Raw genomic sequence first — 22,976 nt, forward strand, 5'->3', positions numbered from 1 at the left:
CCCTCCCCTGGCCCTTCGCCCGGTCTCAATGTCTATGCTATACTCAAAACATATATATAACTAGTGCTAATTGTAACGGGGACCGTTACAGATGTTCCCCAAACGCTCCCCAACTCCCTTTTGGTGCCATATTCCCTGTAAGCTTCATTAAATAAGACAAACTCCATGCATTTGAGATTTTAACAACGTTTACCCAGAAGTGTACCAAATTCATTAAAACTTAAGCATTGCACGCGTGCGCATGTGAATGCATGTGCGTAATGACCATATCATCTTGTCAACACAATCTATATATTTTAATACACTAAATATTAATGTATTAAACCCAAAAATATTTTTAAAAAATACGCTCATTCAAGTGTATTTTTGAATTTACTCATTTCACGTGCACGCACGTGCATACATGAGCATGGTGACCATACCTTCTTCTAGAAGTCCATTTCATCTATCTATGTTCTAAATCCCACCCCGTTTGGTTAAAAACCAAGGGAGTTATAGCTGTTCAAAGTTTCAGCCAATCAGATTGCAGCGCACGTACACGCACGTGTATGCATGTGCATGGTGACCATACCGTCTTGTAGAAGTCCATTATATCTATCTATGTTCCAAATCCCATCCTGTTTGGTTGAAAATCAAGGGAGTTATAGCTATTTAAAGTTTAAGCCAATCAGATTGCAGCACACGTGCATGCACGTGCTTTCATGATAATTGCTATATATCATGTTGTAGGATATCCTAATGCATGGCTATGTTCAAAATTTCAAAGGATTTCGTCAAAAATCAAGAAAGATATTGAGAACTTTAAAGTTTCAGCCAATCAGAGTGAAGCGCACGTGCATGCGCGTGAGATCTTGCTATTTTGACCATGTCATATTGTCTATGCTACTAATATATCATCACATTATGAGTTTCAAAGCATTTCATCCAAAAATAGAAAAGTTACGGCTATATCTATTATATTGGTCATTTCACACGTTGCACGTGCACGCTCTTGCAAGCACGTGCGCGCAAAATAACCTTTGTTCCGCAAATCTACATAACATGCCTACTGACCCTAAAAAGGTTTTACCTAAGTCGAATGTGTAGTTTACAAGATCACTCCCGGACAAAAAAGTACCCAGGAAGAAGAAGAAGAAGAAAAATAATAATAATAAGAAACAGAGTAAAAACATATATATAATTATGCATTTACCTAACTGGTATGACGTTGAAAACTTTCAATATTAAATGAGTTAATTAAAACAGATGAAAACTAGAAATGTTTAAATACAGTAAAACGTATGAGAGAGAAAGAATTTTCATAGTTTTGAACAATCAAATTCCCTCCTTTTTATTATGATAAATGCTAAGTTGCTTAAAGCTGTCCACTGTTAGTTCCCCCTTTACACTTTAACATTTATTTATCAAAGACTAGAATTAAAAAAAAGAATTAATGATCCTTAACAATGGTCACTTTTTTCAAGACCCTTTTCCCTTTTATTGTATCAAAACCTCAAATATTTAAAACGTCAATATCTCAGGTCCTTAAGTGACTCTATCATAAAAAAATTATCCAACCAGGATCTGTTATTTATCATACCGATTATTTGTATGAATATTGATCAATCTTTACATTTTTTTCTAAGTGCGTTAATATGGTCGATGTTAACGCACTTTGAAAAAAAATTAATTTATCGCACTTTGAAAATTTTTTTCAAAGTGCGTAATTTTTCAAAGTGTGTTGTAACAGGGCATCGGTGTTTTAAAAACAAAAGCATCTTGTTTTTCACAGTTTTATCACAGATTTTTTTTCCACTTGTCCTAGAAAACCCAATACGGAAAACAAATAGTCTACCATTTTAACGGCTATTGGTTTCCATTTTAGTTGCCCAATCATCTTTTCCGCATGTACACAAACCGATATCCAAGCAAATCATTTCGCAAACCATGACATTTTTCAGCAAAGACAATGTAAAGCATTTTGAAGTTCCCGGTGATGATGGTAAAATAAGTACTTTACCACTGCTAGAAGCGGCACGAGGGGTGGTGGAAATGGTCTGTAAGTATTTTGAAACGATTTTACCGGTCCACTGCACCTGTGCACGGTAAGGTGGCCTGATCAGGTCCAGTACAATCAGTACATTTAGCTACGTAGGTAGAATAACCTACGTAGCTTTATTTACCTACCTCAGGTAGCTTGATTTAGCTACCAAATGAATTTATTTCTATAAAAAAAGCATTTTTCTCAGGATGTGCAAAAACTATCATTTTGATGCAGTGATCATTTTCAACTTTGAACTCATCTGAAAACAATTTATGAAAAATTCCCTCTTGAAGAAATGTCTTTTTCTGCGCAATTGCAATCAAAGTTCTGAAAGTTTTGGGGCTATGTATGACAGAACAGTTACTCCTTGAATGAAATGACAAAGAAGTCCAGTTCTGGTTAACATGATAATAGGTCGGTAATTATTCAGCACAATGTGAAGTAATCATACTCAGTCATGCCTCACCGCACAGACAGATAACCAAACAATGGAATTACATGTTTTGCTCTAAATTGACCAAACACAGCGATGTTTAAACTATCTCTGCTTTGGAATGATTTTTAAAGTCTCCTTAGTATAAATATCAATAGTCATTTCACTGCGATTTTTTTGTCTCTTTTCCATAAAAAGAAAAGTTACATTGAAATACTAAATAAAGCTACCTGAGGTAGGTAAATAAAGCTACGTAGGTAATTCTACCTACGTAGCTAAATGTACTGATTGTACTGGACCTGCTGATCACGCGACAAACTTTAGGCTATGTCATGTTGCATCGGATGCAGAAAATTATGTTTTATAGGCAGGAGGTTTTAAATGATCGGTTGGGGTATCATGTATACAGGGATAAATTTTATGTGCACGTTTATTTAGCATATGGTGCCGTACATTGCGAAATATACAGGTCCAGTACAATCTCTTGATTTAGCTACATAGCTTGAAATTAAGCTATGTAACTTTATAAAGCTATTCAAAAATTGAAAGCTTGATCTAGTTATTTTTATGCATATTTTTGTAAGAAATAGACAAAAAGTCATATGCATTTGACTATTAATACCGTATCACCATGATCACATGCACTTGTTTCATATTTGGGGTGCACTCTCTACTTATTTTACCACATGGTTCTTAACTTGATTCCAGGCACCCCTGCTTCAAGTTGGTATTTTGTTAAACATGTTTTAATATATATATATCAATCATTAACCTTAGTGTTAAATATAAAGCAAACTAGCATGGCGCGGCGCCATGCCCCTTTTCCTCGGCGCCATGCCCTTTTTTCCAGCGCCATGCCCTTATTTCCTAACCAAAAATTAATAAATATGCCCAGTTTAGGCAATATTCCTTAGCTGTTCTGTTTATTCAGTGCATGCTGATAATCCCTTTGTTTATACAACGACAGGAAATCACTTCACGTTTGAAGTGTCTGAACGCACGAACACAGCCACCTGGCTAATTAACATGCCTCAGGCTATCAGGGTAGAGGATTTAACTTGAGAAATTGTCATTTGATTGCATTGATTATGCAAGAATTAGCCCAAGATAATGATAAATGAACTTGTAAATTATTAACTAATTAAAATCAGGATCGTTTTTTTTTTAACCGAAAGTAGAAAAAAACACATAGTTGAACTTGAAGAAAAAATGGATATTTTTAATATCTGAATAAAATACTTACAGTGTACCAAAAAACTGAATGTAATGTGATAAAAAGGCTCAAAAACAACAAACTAAGTTAGTTTCTTTGGATTTGACAAGCTGAGGGTCAATGTTTCTAATTAAAGCCAGACTTTTTTTAAAAAACAAATTATATTTGCATTAATTTTTTTGGGAGTAAGGCCAGTTTTCACTTGATCCTGTTGGTAAAATATTTTCCAAGTAAAGAGAATGGTCTCTACATGTATTTTTTTCAAAATGCCCCTCCCCCTTCCCTGAAAAAAAGTATTATCGTTTAATGTTTAAATTGACTGTACTAGTACACAAATAACACAGTCCAAGCAGGTAAATCATACCTCCAAACTTTAATAATTTTCGCAGATGTCTCAGCTAGAATAATACCATTACTTTCTCAAGTGTAACCTCACTACTTTTTTGATAAAGAAATTGTATGTAAAGCCTTTTTTATATCCTTTTTGTTTCAATTATTGTCATGTCAGTCCATGTGTGCTAATTGTGTTGGTATTTTTAGCTCTAATGGTCAGAGACCAGAAGAGCTTATGCGATAGTAATGCGTCCGGCGTCCGTCCGTCTGTCTGTCTGTCCGTCTGTCTGTAAACAATTTTTCAAAAAAAACGCTACTCCTCCTACAGTTTTAGTCTGATTTCAATATAACTTGGCACACAAGTAGACTACACTAAGATACATAGAATAGTGCATCGGTTTTTGATTTCGATGAAAGGTGCTGCCATGGTTACTAAAAACAGAATTTTCTGTGAAATTCCTTTAAAACGCTACTTCTTCTACAGTTTTGGTCTGATTTCAATATAACTTGGCACACAAGTAGACTACACTAGTATAGATAGAATAGTGCATCGGTTTTTAATTTCAATGAACGGTGTTGCCATGGTTACTAAAAATAGAATTTTTTGTGAAATTTTTTAAAAACGCTACTCCTTCTAGAGTTTTGGTCTGATTTCAATATAACTTGGCACACAAGTAGACTACACTAAGATACATAGAATAGTGCATCGGTTTTTGATTTCGATGAAAGGTGCTGCCATGGTTACTAAAAACAGAATTTTCTGTGAAATTCCTTTAAAACGCTACTTCTTCTACAGTTTTGGTCTGATTTCAATATAACTTGGCACACAAGTAGACTACACTAGTATAGATAGAATAGTGCATCGGTTTTTGATTTCCGTGAACGGTGTTGCCGTGGTTACTAAAAATAGAATTTTCTGTGAAATACTTTAAAACGCTACTTCTTCTACAGTTTTGGTCTGATTTCAATATAACTTGGCACACAAGTAGACTACACTAAGATACATAGAATAGTGCATCGCTTTTTGATTTCGATGAACGGTGTTGCCATGTTACTAAAAATAGAATTTTCTGTGAAATTCCTTTAAAACGCTACTCCTTCTACAGTTTTGGTCTGATTTCAATATAACTTGGCACACAAGTAGACTACACTAAGATACATAGAATAGTGCATCGGTTTATGATTTCGATGAACGGTGTTGCCATGGTTACTAAAAATAGAATTTTCTGTGAAATTCCTTTAAAACGATACTTCTTCTACAGTTTTAGTTTGATTTCAAAATAAGTTGGCACACAAGTAGACTACACAAAGATACATAAAATAGTGCAATGGTTTTTTGATAAGTACAAACCAGTAGAGCTACAGTCTCGACAGAGACTTCTGGTTTAGGAAAATGAATGGAATACAAATATATGAATTTATCTTTAAGTTACTTGTTTAAATAAAGATTTCAATATGAAAGGATATTTATTAAAAGTAATTAAACATGTTAAGGTATGTAAAAATTAATAAATGTTTAATATAATTTTAAAAGCATTAACACTTGTTTTAAAAGCGCCCTCGTGAGATCCTGTCGCGACACAAAGTGCCCTTTCGATTCCTTGATTACCATGCCCGTTTTAGGGTCTAGATTTAACACTAAACCTACAATGTACTTTAAAAATGACATCGGAGTCCTTTATTTTGACAAACATTTTTCTTGTCAAATTAATTGTTCAAATGTCTCTGGTCGAGCCTCTTTATTGTAAACCACTCATTTATTCCTTGAAAATTACCTTGTTACATCTTTTAAGACTTAAGATGCATGGGATACAAAACTTGTGGTTAAAAGTATAAAACCCGAGACTTCTCAGTTTTCCTTTCTGATGCTAGAATGTACATGTATGAACCCCATTTTTATACGCCCGTCTTAAGACGGGACGTATTATGTTATAGGCTTCGTGTCCGTCCGTCTGTCTAGCTGTCTGTCTGTCTGTCTGTCTGTCCGTCTGTTAGCTTTTCTCGTGTCCGGCTCATAACTTGAATACTATAAGGCCTAGAGTTATCAAACTTTGTCAGCTGATACATCTTGGGTAGAAGGTGTGTCGCGCACAAAAAGTAGGTCACTCTGACCTATAATTAAAAAGTTATAGCCAAATATGGAAAAATCCTGTCCGGTTCATAACTAGAAAACTATTAGACTTAGAATCATCAAACTTGGCCAGTTTATGCATCTTAGGTAGAAGGTGTGTCGCGACCTATTTCAAGGTCACTGTGACCTTTAATTTAAGTGGAATTTTTAAAAAGAAATGTCTTTTTTTCTATTCATTTACACATTCAAAAAAATGTAAAACTATTGCACTAACCTTATTAGAAAAATGTTAAATTAAGAAAATACTTATTTTTTTAGCATATACGAGGGTTGTTCGAAAAGTTCGTGGACAACTGTCATATCTTTTTTATTTGACGTCACATGTTATCCAAATTTAGTAGAAATATTTTAGCAATAAATCCAAATGATATGTATCAATTTTAACAAAATATTACGATTGATTAAAAACTTATCCAGATTTTAAAAATACAAAAATCGGATCGCGGAGCAGGTCAAAATTTAGTCAGTTACAGACAAAACAATAAATAATGTCTATAGTCATATTCACTGTAAAATGGAGGGAAAACGAAAAACTGCCTAGAAATTCAAATTAAGAATTGTTACATCGATTCGTATACCAAACTATGGTTTTATATTTTTATTCGTTGAAAAGAAATCAACTTGAGAAGAGAAGTGGTACTTATTGAAAACGACAAAAACGATGACGTTTTAGAACATCACGGAGCAGCAGATATCGAAGCAATTTTGTGTTTTTCTCAGGAAAAATCCTGAATAAACTCTAAAATGTTCAAGGAATCAAGAAAATATGTCACAAGCGAGTTGTGCATGTGTGTACAAATAGTCCAGGCAGTATTTTAGTGACAGAGACTCTGTATCGGATGAGGATGACCTTTGTAGAAACGGTTTTACTGTAAACATCTGAAAAAAACTTAAAAATTCGAAACGTAAATGAAAGACAAAGGCGCTTCAGAGTCCTTTATCCTGTGAAAGCAGAGTTAAGTACTAAAAGAAATTAAAACCTTAACAAAGGAAATTATACAATGAGATCAATTCTTAAAAAATTAATGTCATGTATTAGAAAAAAAAATTTATGAATTGGCATTGGAATATTTTGTGTGAAGTGTATAAGTATAGTATCTATTTTAAATTCTCGACGCTATGTGTTGACGTTACATTGCCGTTTTGTGTGCTCCGCGGGTACAAAACATGTTGAATTTACAATGAAGTAAATTTATTTGTGTTAAATTGAATGGAAGGAAATTTTCACACATCAACAAAACAAGCATTTTTACATATTATAATGTGCTTGTTTTAAATTTCCAGTCAGTAATATAACGAAGATGGACATCGTCCACGAACTTTTCGAACAACCCTCGTATACTTGACAGCAATCTATAACAAATGTAATGTATGTTAGAGAAATTCCACCACTCCCATGAGTCTAATTATCAAGCACTGGTCAAGAAGAATTTTGATAACAGAAAATTGCATGTCAAATTAGAGAGAGAAATTAATGAGTTTAGTGTGAGGAGTAGCTGTAAGAGCATCAGTGCTATCTATATCCCTTGAGTATTGGGCCAAATGGGTAAGCCTTTTGGATTAAAAATAGCTCTTCTTGGATAGCCAAAGTTTTAAAATGAATTTGATGAGAAGTAATTAAAACTAATTTGATATTGCATATTAAACTATTACATAATATTGTGAACTTAAAAATTAATTTTATGGGGGTAGGGGTTGAATCTGCATGTCCATGTGAATTGCATATTAACAATTAACTGTCTGACATTAAATCTAAAAAAAAAAAATCATTGATGTTTTATACATTTTAAAAATGTTTAATGGTAGATAGTGCAGATCCAATAATCTTTTGGGAGTAATGAGTAGACAAGCATCCAGTTAAAGATTAATTAATGTGTTCAATGTAGGAAGGCTAGCTGCATGTCTCTTTCATTACTTCAGAGCATATGCTCTTAATTGTCTCCTTCGGGAATTAGACAGAAGAACTGTTGGTCAGTTTATATTTGATGGCCAGCCTTTTATTTCCAAAATTAATTAGGTATAGATTAAGTTGTGAAGATTAATTTGATATTGTTTAACATGATAGGCATTTGGCAAGGTATAGAAATCTATGAATGATGCAATATTTGTTATAATTAATGCCTACACCACATGAGATGGATAAACAAATTTTTTAAGGTGTGTAAAAATCATTGAAATCTTAAAATCAAGGTTGACATGATTTTCCTACACTTTTAACTGTTTAAGATACATTATAATTGTAATTTTTTGACGGGCGTATCATGCTGTGGCGTGGCACTTTATTGTTATATAAAATAAATGAACTTTAATTGTTGTGATTTATATTTTATATATATTATATTTTTTATCTGCAGCTGCCTTTGGAAAAGCATTTTCACCTGTTAAGAGTGATATCAATGGAAACATAGAGGTAAAATAAATTAAATTTTTTCTGTTGCATTCTGTTGGATTCTGACATGTTGGAAAATAAATTTTTTTTAAAAATCAATGAGATTGTTTTTATGAAAATATTTGAACAGAAACTACAGAAAAAGTATGAGATGGACAAGGAGAAGTTTATCACTATAAATGCCATGTTAGATGATGAAATGGAAAACAAAAGTACAGATTTAGCTAAAGTGGGAGGACTGTGGCTAGTAAGGTAAGTTATTTTTTTATACTGTATCATCTTCTTTTAAAGATCATTTTCATGGGGTCTAATTTTTGTGGTTTAAGGAAAAAAGTTCATGTTATTTGGAATTTGATTTGACTTTGTGCTAAAAAAAATTTTGCCTCGTAAAATTTGAAATTTTACATTTTTATGGAGGATGTGAGGTCTTGGAACTCTTCTTAATCACAAAAATAATAATGAAGAAACAAAAAAAAAATTGTGATATTAAACTAGCATACATTTGTTTTCAGAGGTTTGAATTTTTTGCGAACATTCATGCAGTTATTAATAAAGGAATACAAAGGAGGAAGTAAAGAGGAGAGTATGAAACAAATCATCACTGCTGCTTACGAGGCCACCCTGAAAAAATACCATGGATTTATTGTCAAAAAAGTGTTCTCTGTAAGACATTTTAAAGTACTGTGTTGCACAATATTGTGTATCTTAAAATTTAAACATTTTTTTTTTCTTTATTAAATTAATCGAATGAATATGATGAACTCATGTAAAAAGCGTGAAGCTGTTTTTTTTTTTTTTTAAATAAAACTAAGCAGTAAAGTGTGCAAAATGAAATAAAAAACATTAAATGCATTTGTGCAGAGTACTGGTAATTAAAATGCCCTTAAACTGCATAGGCATCTGTTTGTTAACTGAAATCTAATTTATAATTCATTATATTGAAGGGAGTTTCTAGTTTTGCACCATACAGGAAGGATTTCTTATTGAAGATGGCCTTAGGAAAAGAAGGAATGGAGGAACAGGTAAGAATGTCTAATATATTATCCATTAATCATTGTCACAAACTTAATAGCTAACGTTCAAGAAACATTGTAGCTGGAGATCTGAAGTTTGCAAGTCTGAAAAAATTGTGAGAAACGTACATAACATTTTTTCGTGTGCAATAAATACCATGGTAAACACTTTTTCAATTGAAGGCAAAGTACCACTCTGGTCGTCCATCCAATTTTTTTTTTCAGACTAGTGTGCTACAGATCTTCAACTGGAAACATTGCTGATTAAATATAATTAATGTTTAAAATATTGCTCCATATACAAAACATGCTATGAATTTTACGGCCTATGTGTAAGTTGTACATATTTTTGTGTAAATAATATTGGTTACAAAGTTTTAAGGCATACTTGTAAATCTTTTCAGTAGAAATTATACTATAGGATATAGCAGATGTATTTCAACCGAACCAAAAGTGGATTAAATGTAAATTTGCTACAAGTGTTTGACATGTGAAGTTCCATTTTATTGTAGTTGTTTTTTTTCTGTAGGTAATAAATGATATGGATGTGTATTTAGAGACAATGTCACCCTTACTAGATGTCATGGGGCAGCTCTATAAAGACAAAGGACTAGATACAGATGACAAAGTGTAAACAAAGTCCCTTATCCCATCTGACTAGCTCAGAAGAGGGCATGTTTCTTTAGAGTTGTGTGATATGTATATATATTTTTTTATGATTCTCTATTTAACATATATCACTATGCATTAAAATCTCTAAGCTAAAAGCTTACAAGAAATGATCTGTCTTTTTAGTAATAATAAAGAACATATCAAATTGCAGTAGACATATTTATGAAATAAAAATCATGGATTTGTTGTTCTTTAGGTTTATTGTTGCTGACATTGAATGTATATTTTTTATTGACATTATCTGTTCAACATTTTTACATTTATGGACCATTTTCAAAAAAAAAAAATTTTTATGCACATTCCACTAGTTACTGTAAATTTATGCAAATGATTAAGTTCATTACTTTCAAATTAGATATGTATACATAAAACTTTATATGAGAAAATAAAGATACATGTTGGGGTAAATTTATATCAGTTAAATATGAAATTAAAATCTCCATTGTCTATCCTCTAGTAGTAATGTAAGTTATATAATGATTTTCTATGGCTGGAAATTGGAATATCCATATAACTAAACTATTTATAGGGTATTTTTAGTTGGAAGAGTTCTTGAATCCCAATTCCATTTTATGTCCTTGCTGCAATAAACTTTTTTTTGAGTGAATGAGATTGCAATACAATAAAATCTCAGATTTTGTAATAAAATATTTTCTCTCAGAAAATTGCTTTTCTTGTTTTTGTTTTTAGCTCTACTGGTCAGAGACCAGAAGAGCTTATGCGATAGTAAGGTGTCCGTCTGTCTGTCTGTCCGTCTGTCTGTAAACAATTTTTCAAAACGCTACTCCTCCTACAGTTTTGGTCTGATTTTAATATAACTTGGCACACAAGTAGACTACACTAAGATACATAAAATAGTGCATCGGATTTTGATTTCGATGAACGGTGTTGCCATGGTTACTAAAAATAGAATTTTCTGTGAAATTCCTTTAAAACGCTACTCCTTCTACAGTTTTGGTCTGATTTCAATATAACTTGGCACACAAGTAGACTACACTAAGATACATAAAGTAGTGCATCGGATTTTGATTTCGATGAACGGTGTTGCCATGGTTACTAAAAATAGAATTTTCTGTGAAATTCCTTTAAAACGCTACTCCTTCTACAGTTTTGGTCTGATTTCAATATAACTTGGCACACAAGTAGACTACACTAAGATACATAAAATAATGCATCGGATTTTGATTTCGATGAACGGTGTTGCCATGGTTACTAAAAATAAAATTTTCTGTGAAATTCCTTTAAAACACTACTCCTTCTACAGTTTTGGTCTGATTTCATTATAACTTGGCACACAAGTAGACTACACTAAGATACATAAAATAATGCATCGGATTTTGATTTCGATGAACGGTGTTGCCATGGTTACTAAAAATAGAATTTTCTGTGAAATTCCTTTAAAACGCTACTCCTTCTACAGTTTTGGTCTGGTTTCATTATAACTTGGCACACAAGTAGACTACACTAAGATACATAAAATAGTGCATCGGATTTTGATTTCGGTGAGTTGCCATGGTTACTAAAAATAGAATTTTCTGTGAAATTCCTTTAAACGCTACTCCTTCTACAGTTTTGGTCTGATTTCAATATAACTTGGCACACAAGTAGACTACACTTAGATACATAAAATAGTGCATCGGATTTTGATTTCGATGAACGGTGTTGCCATGGTTACTAAAAATAGAAATGTCTGTGAATTCCTTTAAAACGCTACTCCTTCTAGAGTTTTGTTCTGATTTCAATATAACTTGGCACACAAGTGGATTACTCTAAGATACATGAAATAGTGCATTGGTTTTTGATTTCGATGAACAGTGTTGCCATGGTTACTAAAAATAGAATTTCTGTGAAATCTTTTAAAATGCTACTCCTTCTATAGTTTTGGTCTGATTTCAATATAACTTGGCACACAAGTAGACTACACTGAGATACATGAAATAATGCATCAGTTTTTGATTTCGATGAACAGTGTTGCCATTGTTACTAAAAATAGAAATGTCTGTGAAATTCCTTTAAAACTCTACCCCTTCAACAGTTTTGGTCTGATGGCAATGGCTATTTTTCTCATCCTTTGTTATAAGTACAAGCCAGTAGAGCTACAGTCTTGACAGAGACTTCTGGTTTTTACTATAATGACTATATCATGGCTTTTTATGGGGGGGGGGGGGGTTTGGAAAGCTAGATTTGTATGTTTTTCAGCTCATAAAAAAATAACTGTACAAATTGGTTAAGGTCAGATGACACGTTCCTCAAATTTATGTTTTGTATTTCTTGGTATTATATCAACAGCATTTAAATTTGTCATTGTCTTCTCATTTCTATATCGTTTTCAAAATGTTTTTAAAAATAAGTACACTAAAAATTGTTATGTATAGGCCTTTCAGAAGATTACCAATAAGCGTTATATAAGAATTATATAAGAAATATGACCCAGTGGTATCTTGTCCAAATGCCTGGTAAGGTATCCTAATTTTTTATGAGGAAACTTGTTTAAGTACCTAGACTTCAATGAGAAATTCTTAGGAAAAATTATATATTTTCGAGGAACGTGTCGTCTGACCTTAACTGCAGAACTGTAGTTCTCTGAAAAAACATATTGATAGACCGGAGAGCTGCAGTGCCACCTATTGAAAAAAAAAAACAATTTTTCTGTGTCTTTAAACTGTCATCTCAAAATATTACTAACAGTGTATTCCTAACATATTTTTTCATTGTTTCCAGAACAAAACATTCCTTATAATTGTTTTTAAAAGCCCACTTGGCCCTGAAATTGAGATCATCAAAAGTTTAGTGTATTTTTTATACTGCCATTTTGGTTTGCAAGATAATTCGGTCCATCGTACTGCGTGCAGATGTCAAATACGAGAGTACTTAATAGAGGAGTAAGGAATTTTTTTAATCTATCTTTTTGGAGATTAATTTGGCTAAGAATTTGGAAGAATTAATCCAGAACTAAGCGCAACTTTTTGTACGCAGTAAATATACAGTTTTTAGTTCACAGGAGCTGAAAGCTCAAGTGAGCTTTTCTGATCACATTTTGTCTGTAGTCCGTCTGTCTTTCCGTCTGTAAACTTTTCACATTTTGGACTTCTTCTCAAGAACCACCAGGCCAGTTTTAACCAAACTTAAAACAAGGCATCCTTGGGTGAAGGGGGAATTTAAATAGATAAAATAAAGGGACAACTGCACTTTACCGGTACGTCCAAATAACATGGAAATAGCACGTGTTCCTTCTCTATAAGAGAGTCACGCGTCAGCGTGACGATTTCGCTAAAAAGGCAATAAAATGCAAAAATAACCTATTTTTTGAATTCCTCGTCATTTTTCATGTTAATAAACTTCGTTTAATTAACGAAGTTATTAATTAAAACTAAAAGCACTTTCAAAACAAACCTTTGGCTTTCATTTTGTCGGCCACATTCCAAAGTCGTGACGTTGTTAAGCACGTGACTTATTTCAGTGCTGTGATTGGTCAGGGTAGGTGACGTGAAATAGAAAGTTTGACTTCCACTCTATTTGATTGTAAACAGTGATTCATCATGCACCTTATTTAAGATGATTTGTGTTGTGTTTTCTATGAATGGATATTTTTAATTGACTGACTGCAACATACTAGAATTTTTGGAAATTTTAGCGATAAATGTGATCCTTAGTTTATGGAAATGTTGAATAAGTGGAGGGGCAAAACTTGTAAACATGCAGTGAGGACGGTCTTGTTTCGAGAAACAGCAATCGGCAGTATAAGAAAAATGAAACGTAAGAGTCACATCTTAGATTTCTGGAAACAGAGCTGCAGTAAATCCTGGATTTACGAACTAAAATTTATCTATTTCAATTTGCAAAACACTGGATACTTTACAATCATTGAGACCACATGGAATGCAGTTATATAGGAAATCTCTACTAAAACAAGAATGCACTAGGATAGTGGCTATAATTTAAAATTGACGTTTATCTCCATCATCACCCATAAAAACGTATTTACAACTCATCAAAAAAAAAGACACAATGGTTCTACATGTATAGTGACACGTAGATGTGGCCCCGAGTCTTAACGCAGATTTATCTAACGACTAAGGTAAGTTTGTTTTATTTATTTTTACGTATTGGGGGCTGCCGCCCCCACACCCCCGCTTAAAAAAGCGAAAACCCATTTAGATATCTTTTTTTCTCGCTTCGAGAGTTTCTTACACAACAAAATGGCGTCGCCCATCATAGTTGATACGTTGCTAAGTTTTTACGCCGCGCACTCTCACGCGCGGATCTAGAATCAAAATGGCGGCCGTACCGGTAAAGTGCATTCTATCCAAATCTTCTCAAGAACGACTGGGCCAGAAAAGCTGAAACTTATATTGAAGCATCCTGAGGTAGTGTAGATTCTAAATAGTTCAAATCATGACCCCCGTGGGTAGGGCGGGGCCACAATAGGGAATCCAAGTTTTACATAGAAATATATAGGAAAAATTTAACTTAAAAATCTTCTTCTCAAGAACCACTGGGCCAGAAAAGCTGAAACTTATATAGAAGTATCCTAGGATACTCTAGATTTAAATTGTTCAAATCATGAACTCCGGGGGTTGGGAGGCACAAAATGAAATCAAAATTTTACATAGAAATATATAGGAAAAACCTTAAAAATCTTCTCAATAACCACTGGGCCAGAAAAGCTGAAACTTATGTGGAAGCCTGGTGTAGTGTAGATTCTAAATTGTTCAAATCATGATGCCCGGGGGTAGAGCGGGGGGACAATAGGGAATCCAAGTTTTGCATTGAAGTATATGGGAAAAAACTTTATAAAAACCTTCCTCTTAAGTCAAGTGGACTGAAAAAGCTGAAACTTATGTGGAAGCATCCTGGGGTAGTGTAGATTCTAAATTGTTTGAATCATGACCAATTAGGATTGCCAAGGTCAAGATAGGTATTACAAAGCGGTGAGTGATGTGGCCCACGGGCCTCTTGTTACAATGGGTGGCACTGTAGCTCTTCGGTCTGTCCAAATATTTTTTTGCTACAGCTCTGTAGCTACAAATTGGTGTAAAGATTTCCAACCTAATTACTATGGAAAGCCCATCGTCGCAAGCCACGGGTTTTCTGTCTGGACACAAAACCCGTGGCTTGCGACGATGTGGAAAGTCAACGGGTTCAAAATTCCAACTCTGTAATTCCTAAAATGTACACATGTAATTAACCTGAATTTGCAAACTGTAAACCATCATAGATACACTGTATATAATTTCAAAATTTGCCAATTGTATTATCACAATTTGTTAATATTGTAACTATGCAACGTAATTTGACAAGTGTTAAATGTAAATTATGCAAGTTTTGCCGATGCTCTCATGTGATTTGTATAGACTTGCGATTTGTCAACTTGTGAAATGTAAATTGTACTTCCGTGATTTATAATTTATGCAAGGTTGCATTATGCGAACGCTTAAGACGAAAGGGGGCGCCATAAGGGTGCCAAGTTAATTCGTTCTTTGATTGATTGTTAATTTGATCTTTTCCCCAATTCGTCCTACTATAAAAATATAAAGAAAGCCTGATCAAATATTTAGATACAAAAAATAATTTCATGTCTGTTCGTAAGATTGTTTGTAAATAATAATATATTATCAGGGGTATACTCCAGTGAAAACTCCCAACAATCCTGCCCACACACACACACACACACACACACACACACACAAACACACACACACAGCCACACACACACACACACAGACACGAAAAATATGTATTTTGCATTTGGATGACTTTTTTAGTGGACATTAACCCCCTCCCCTCATTTGGAAAAATATCATGGAACTTGATAATGTATTGACAGACTCATTCATGTATAGTTTGTAAAATACACATTCATGTACATGTCATCGTCTCAAGCCACGGTCCGGAGTCCGCATTTATAGCTCTCTCCAGAATGGGAAAGTATTGTACATGTTGGCCATGGTTTGCGACGATGGTACACTGTATGAACGGAAAATTTATATTAAAATTATTTGAAGTGATCGTGTGTTCATGTAGATTTTCTATCTTTTTCTTCAAAACAGTTGGTCACCCGCATGGTGCAGTGGTTAGAGCGTATATGCTCTAGAGTAGCGAAGGAAGGAGTTGATCCATACGTCGCGGGTTCGAGTCCCACCGTGGAACGCGGAGACTGGTCCTTCGGATGAGACCGAGGTCCCGTGTCACACTAGTTGCTGGCACGAAAAAGATTCCTCACTGCTCCATGGCCCCGAGCACAGAGTCTGAAGTTTTTATCGTCAAAAAAATCCAGAAAAAGTTAAGGGTGGGAATTTTTAGGGAACTATTAGGAAGGGGGGCTCCTTTTTGTACCCCTCAGTGAGTTTGTACACAATAATCAGATAATTCTAACTATATATAGAGCCAAACATTTCGAAGAAGTTTATGAAGCATGAAGTGACACCCATTAAAATAATTGACATTTTTATTAAAAAACCGAGGGGTACGTGGGGGTATCGTTCTTACTTTTTCACTTTTCTCAAGACAATTTTATAATCCATATTTATAACGGCTTTGGAACTGAATTACATTAAAACATCATGTTCGGGAAAAACCCTCAAATACTACAATTTACGTGCCTTTTGGGTTCTATTCCCTCGACCCGTCTCCGTGCGCGAATCTAGAGGGGTGCCGATTGAGAGTTTTGGGTAGAAATATTTTGATTGAGTGGACCCGAAAAGCGAAACAATTCGTTAACTATAGTTAACGGTTGTTAACTATAGTTTACGATTGCTAATCTAAGTTTATCTGTCTGTTAATAAAACATTATCAATAGATTTTGTTGATATTCATAGATACACGTCTGTAAACTATAACAATCGTGAACTATAGTTAAGAGTTGTTAATCATAGTTTCACAAATTGTGAAACTGTATTTATCAGATCATAGATAATCAGTATATCTTGCAATCGCAAATGATTGTTTTCAGTGTTAAGTATAGTTTACGCTTCTGAAACATAGATTATCGCGTTAACTATAGTTTACATATGTAAAATATAGATTAACGTTGTAAACTATAGTTTACAGTCCGTATACTATAGTTTACAACCGATAAACCCGGTTTATCGACTGTGAAACTATGATTTGCTCATTTTTGTGAATTTGGCGTGCCATATCTGTCTATGGCACGCCAAATTCACAAAAATAAGCTAAACCTAGTTTCACAATTGATAAACTAGGTTTATCGACTGTAAACTATAGTTTACAAACCGAAAACTATAGTTAACGATTCGTTGAGTATAGTTTTCATCTGTAAAACTATATTTAACGGTTGTTAACTATAGTTTACGAATGCTAATCTAAGTTTATCTGTCTGTAATAAAACGTTAACAATAGATTTTGTTGATAAACATAGATTCACGTCTGTAAACTATAATTAACAATCGTTAACTATAGTTAAGAGTTGTAAACCATACTTTACAAATCGTGAAACTATATTTATCAGATAATCTATGTTTTGCGATCGCATATGATTGTTTTCGGTGTTATGTATAGTTTACGGTTCTGAAACATAGATTATCGCGATAACTATGGTTTACAAATGTAAAATATAGATTAACGTTGTTAACTGTAGTTAACAGTCCGATTAACCAAGTTTATCGACTGTGAAACTATGATTAGCTCATTTTTGTGAATTTGGCGTGGTAAACATAGTTTCACAATTGATAAACTAGGTTTATCGACTGTAAACTATAGTTCACAAACCGTGAACTATAGTTTACAATTCGTTAAGTATAGTTTTCATCTGCAAAACTATATTTAACGGTTGTTAACTATAGTTTACGAATGCTAATCTAAGCTTATCTGTCTAATGAAACGTTAACAATAGATTTTGTTGATAAACATAGATTCACGTCTGTAAACTATAATTTACGACCGTTAACTAAAGTTAAGAGTTGTAATCCATAGTTTACAATCGTGAAACTGTATTTATCAGATAATCTATGTTTTGCAATCGCAAATGATTGTTTTCGGTGTTAAGTATCTATAGTTTATGGTTCTAAAACATAGATTATCTCGGTAACTATAGTTTACAGATTTGAAATATAGATTAACGTTGTTAACTATAGTTTACTATGTTTTGCTCATTTTTGTGAATTTGGCGTGCCATATCTGTCCGTTAATAAAACGTTATCAATAGATTTTGTTGATAATCATAGATTCACGTCTGTAAACTATAATTTACAATCGTGAACTATTGTTAAGAGTTGTTAATCATAGTTTCACAAATTGTGAAACTATATTTATCAGATAATCTATGTTTTGCAATCGAAAATGATTGTTTTCAGTGTTAAGTATAGTTTACGCTTCTGAAACATAGATTATCGCGTTAACTATGGTTTACAGTTGTAAAATATAGATTAACGTTGTAAACCAATAAACCTAGTTTGTCGACTGTGAAACTATGTTGAGCTCATTTTTGTGAATTTGGCGTGCCATAGACTGTTTTTGCGCAATTTCCTGTCTACGTGTTCATCTGCCCTTGTGATACATTCAGCCAAAAGCTGCAAAAAGTCGCTTTCCATGTCAATTATACTGATTATCCCAGGGCTAGTCCCCCTGTCGGAAAAAATGAATTCGGAGACAAGGTATTTTACTATTTTTCTTTACTTCCATGACAAATTTATTGCGTAAAATATAACAATTTCAATTCCATATTTTGACTTTTTTTAAAGACCACGTTTAACTCAGTAATGCGAAGCAAACCATTATGTCCTTCAGTCAACTCGAATTTCCTCAGTTATTAGGTCACCTGTGTAAACTCAGGTAACCTATTGTTATCCGTTTTCGTCCGTCGTTATGCAGTGTGCTTCGTGCGTTAACATTTAAACATTTTCAGCTTCTTCTCTGCAATTGCTCAACCAGTTTCAACCAACTTTGGCAAAAAGCATCTATGTGTGAAGGGGAACAAAAATTGTGAATTTCATGGTCCCTGCCCCCCCCCCTCCCCCCGGGGGGGCCTGAGGGGTGGGGCCAAAACCACTAAAATTAATGCAATCTTTAAAAATCTTCTTTACTCCTGGACACCAAGCAGTCAAACTGTTAGCATGATAGTAATCAGCATTGAGTCCTCTACCAGTATTGTGAAATTCATGGCCCCTGGGTCCTGGGTCAGGGGCTCTAGTGCCAGGGTGGGACTATATAGATTATATAGTGAAAATGCATTATTCTTTGAAAAATTTCTTTTCTACTCCTTGGCGTTAAATAAACTAACTAAGTATATAGATTTGTGGAATGAGGCTGCCTCACTGCAGAACAAAATTATTGGTGTTTGAACATTTTATTTAGTAAATAAATTGTTACATTGCAGACTAGTTGGTCTTCTGAAAAACCAGCTTAATAAACTAACACCAAGAAATATCGCCTCAAAAGTTAGAAGACCAGGTAAGTCAACGGAATGTCAAATTGGCTTTCTATATCCATCCACATTATATCAAGGTTTTGTGATTTCAGAACTCCACAAAACCTTGATATCGTGAGGGTGTAAATATCTAATTATGCCCCCCCCCCCCCCATCGAAGAAGGGAGGGCTTATTGCTTTGCTGCTGTCTGTCGGTCGGTCGGTTTTTCTGTCAGTCGGTCTGTCGGTCCAATTAGTTTCCGTTCATTTTCTTCACAACCGTTGCACTTCCTCAAATGAAACTTTGTATACAGATTTATCAGATAAATATCTAGATCCAATTCTGTTTTGGGTACGATCTCGCCATTTTTGACAGAGTTATGCCCCTTAGACTTAGAAAAATTCCAATTATTAGCAGTTTCCGTTCATTATACCCCCCGCTTGAAAAGCGGGAGGGTATATAGAAATCGGTACGTCCGTTCGTCCGTCCGTCTGTCTGTTACGCTTTGGGGTACCCATCTCTTAGCCGCAACTCATCTCATACCACTGAATGAAATTTAATGAAACTTTCAGAGAATCTTTATTACATATTGCCATTGTGCACCTCCTATTTTACTTTTTGATCCGACACATATTTTGGATTTCCCATAGCAAAACACGGACACTGCCATTTTAAACATATGGGAGGCGGGGTATCATTTATTGAGCTCATTGCTCACAGTACCTCTAGTTTTCTTTGTAGAGGTTGCACATACTTACTGTAATGAAATTTAGTATACAGAATTATCCGACGAAATCTAGGTCAAGTTTTGTTTTGTGTACGATCGCACCATTTTTGACAGATTTATGCCCCTTGGACTTGGAAAAAATCCAATTTGGGGGAGGGGGCATAAGTATTTTACAAACACCTCTTGTTTAATTAGTGTTGATAGTATTACAAACACCTCTTGTTTAATTAGTGTTGATAGTACTACATTTGAAATAGAGTCTATGTCATAATGATTTTCTTTAAGAAAAAATCATAAATTGCATACAATCAAAGATATTTGACTGAGATTAAAAATATTTTAAACAGATATTCACAGATGTATAAATATTGAACCCTTGAATTTCACTTCAAACCAGTTTCACTGCAAACACACAGGGGGTCGGAACAATGAAAGAAACAATGTATAATTCTGACATTATAAAGAAATGAAATGAGTTTTTGAACACTCCTTTATTGAATTTACAGATGGATTTCTTCACCCCCGACAAAAAGCATATAACCCAGTAGATTTGGAATGGCAACTCCAAAAGAGAGACTTGCATTGGCTTGGAATATGGACAGGTTGTTTTCTAGAAAGTTCATACTTGGCAAGAAGGATTTATCGGGGATTTACAAGTCCTCTCGTATAGTTGGTAATTTTTAATGATCAGTGTATATCTGTATTATCTACAAATGCTGACTACTGTTTTTCATACTAATTGTTAGGCCATTACATACACACAGAATATTGTCAATAAATTTTTCTGTTATTTCCCAAAATGCTAGGGAGCACCCTGGGGTTATGACCGGTCGGATGGGGATGCTCATTCCTCCATGGCACCCGATCCCACCTCTGATGTTTTTAGAGGTCTATGTTTGCTCTGCTCCAGATTTATAGTTTAGTGGACTTTTGAGGTTGAATACTGTTTGTTATCTCATTATATTCCATGATAAGGTTTACAGTCCTACCTCAAACACAACAAGTTCTATGTAGATGAATGATAACATTGAGATCAGAGGGAATTTCCACAATTAAGCTACACAGTTAATTACAAACATCAGTAAATCAATGGATGATATACAAAACGTTTGAAGGTACATGTATATGATCTAGATTTAGATTTTTTTTTTGCAAACTCGGATATTAAGTAAATAATTGCAAACTTCACAAAAGTAAATGTATATACATGTATAGGCTTCCTGCTAAACCTCCTAACTTGTCGCATATTTGGAAAAGGAATCAATGATGTCATTCAGTTGACGCAATCAATCCTTGAAACTACAGTACACTGCAGTACTTTGATAGACATGCTATCGTATACTGTCATCACTATAAAAATGCTATAAATTTTGTAAAAATGCAGCATACTAGTTATAGATGGTCCTTAAGGGACTCCGACCCTCTGCCAGGAAGGACAACTCTTTAATTTATAATTTAATTCAAAAAGTCTTTAAATGAAGCTTGAAAATTAAATATTTTCATGCAATAATTTTCATTATATGCCTCTCAATGTGCCAAGGTTCTTTGCAAAGCTCCATAAATCACTTCTAATTTCATATCATGTTAATAAACATTGGTATCTAAAAATGCTTTTTCGGGATAAAAATTTCTACTTTTAATTAGGCCTTTCTGAGAAGTTCAAAGAACCTTGATCAAGCACATTGAGAGGCATATAATGAAAATTGCTGCATGAAAAGATTTAATTTTCAAGCTTCATTTAAAGACTTTTTGAATTTTAAAATTGTAAATTAAGGAGTTGTCCTTCCTAGCTGAGGGTCGGAGTCCCTTAAGCACAAAATACTGACCTGAAGAAATTATAATCCACTTCATGACTATTTATAATTACAAAGCTTTGTTATTGTAATCAATTAAAAAAAAATCATTTCTTTTATTTTTCAGAATGAAACATCCTTCAGTAATGTTAAACTGGTGGCATGGTTTTTGAATAAAAAAAGAAAACTCACTAGACTGTTTATTTATATATTATGACAAGCCTTTTTTCTAGTTTCACTTCGTATCAAACTGACGCGGCAAAAACAACTGACTGCAGGATGGGTGTCTTTCATTTGAGGCGCCTGCTGACCATCTCTAACTTTTTTCTCAGAAAATTGCTTTTCTTGTTTTGTTTTACAATAATGACTTAATCATGGCTTTTCTCCTTATTGGTTTGGAAAGCTAGATTTTTATGTTTTTCAGCTCATAAAAAAATAACTATACAAATTGGTGTAAAGATTTCCAACCTAATTTCTGAACAAGACTTTTGTATTCTTATGTACAGAAGAGTCATTAAAAGTATGAAGAGAAATATTAGCCACAACTTCAACAAACGACATTTTATTTTTATCATAATCTGTTATATACATGTATTTTGTTTATCGTTAATTCGATTTGTCTGAATAATTTCTAATACAAACATCGTAATAAAAGATGTCTGTAAGTTAAATGCTGAGGAATGTAGAAATTAAAACAATTTTATCTTGAGTTTTGCTGTAAGCTGTAGAATAGACTTAACCTTTTTTTCGTCGCCGTTGCTAGGTTTTTGAAATGAACTTTTTGCATAAGCTACAATGTTCAGTAAAAATTTTTCCCAGACGGGGAATCGAACCCCGGCCGCCGCGGTGAGATCGCGGAATCCTGACCACTAGACTACCTGGGA

The 22,976-nt window shown here is 33.8% G+C and overlaps 1 protein-coding gene, 1 long non-coding RNA gene and 1 other non-coding gene across 3 annotated transcripts; 2 read left to right on the forward strand and 1 right to left on the reverse strand.

Annotated features, from left to right (window-relative positions):
* Positions 1 to 1,841: 1,841 nt before the first annotated feature.
* LOC134234297 (glycolipid transfer protein-like) lies at positions 1,842 to 10,847 on the forward strand. Its single transcript, XM_062716341.1, has 6 exons — positions 1,842 to 2,038; positions 8,488 to 8,543; positions 8,653 to 8,774; positions 9,035 to 9,185; positions 9,467 to 9,544; positions 10,065 to 10,847. The coding sequence occupies exons 1-6, from the start codon at positions 1,927 to 1,929 to the stop codon at positions 10,167 to 10,169; spliced, it is 624 nt and encodes a 207-aa protein (XP_062572325.1). The 5' UTR covers positions 1,842 to 1,926; the 3' UTR covers positions 10,170 to 10,847.
* Positions 10,848 to 18,668: 7,821 nt separating this feature from the next.
* Positions 18,669 to 22,283, forward strand: LOC134234316 (uncharacterized). Its single transcript, XR_009985160.1, has 4 exons — positions 18,669 to 18,819; positions 19,542 to 19,615; positions 20,806 to 20,972; positions 22,220 to 22,283. It is a non-coding gene; the product is annotated as an uncharacterized LOC134234316 (long non-coding RNA).
* A 621-nt stretch (positions 22,284 to 22,904) lies between these two features.
* On the reverse strand, positions 22,905 to 22,976 carry Trnae-cuc (transfer RNA glutamic acid (anticodon CUC)). The gene has a single exon. It is a non-coding gene; the product is annotated as a tRNA-Glu (tRNA).

Source organism: Saccostrea cucullata, unplaced genomic scaffold (genome assembly GCF_032062105.1).
Source record: "Saccostrea cucullata isolate Sc308-1 unplaced genomic scaffold, CSIRO_AGI_Scuc_v1 ctg783, whole genome shotgun sequence".
Classification (NCBI taxonomy): Eukaryota; Metazoa; Mollusca; class Bivalvia; order Ostreida; family Ostreidae; genus Saccostrea; species Saccostrea cuccullata.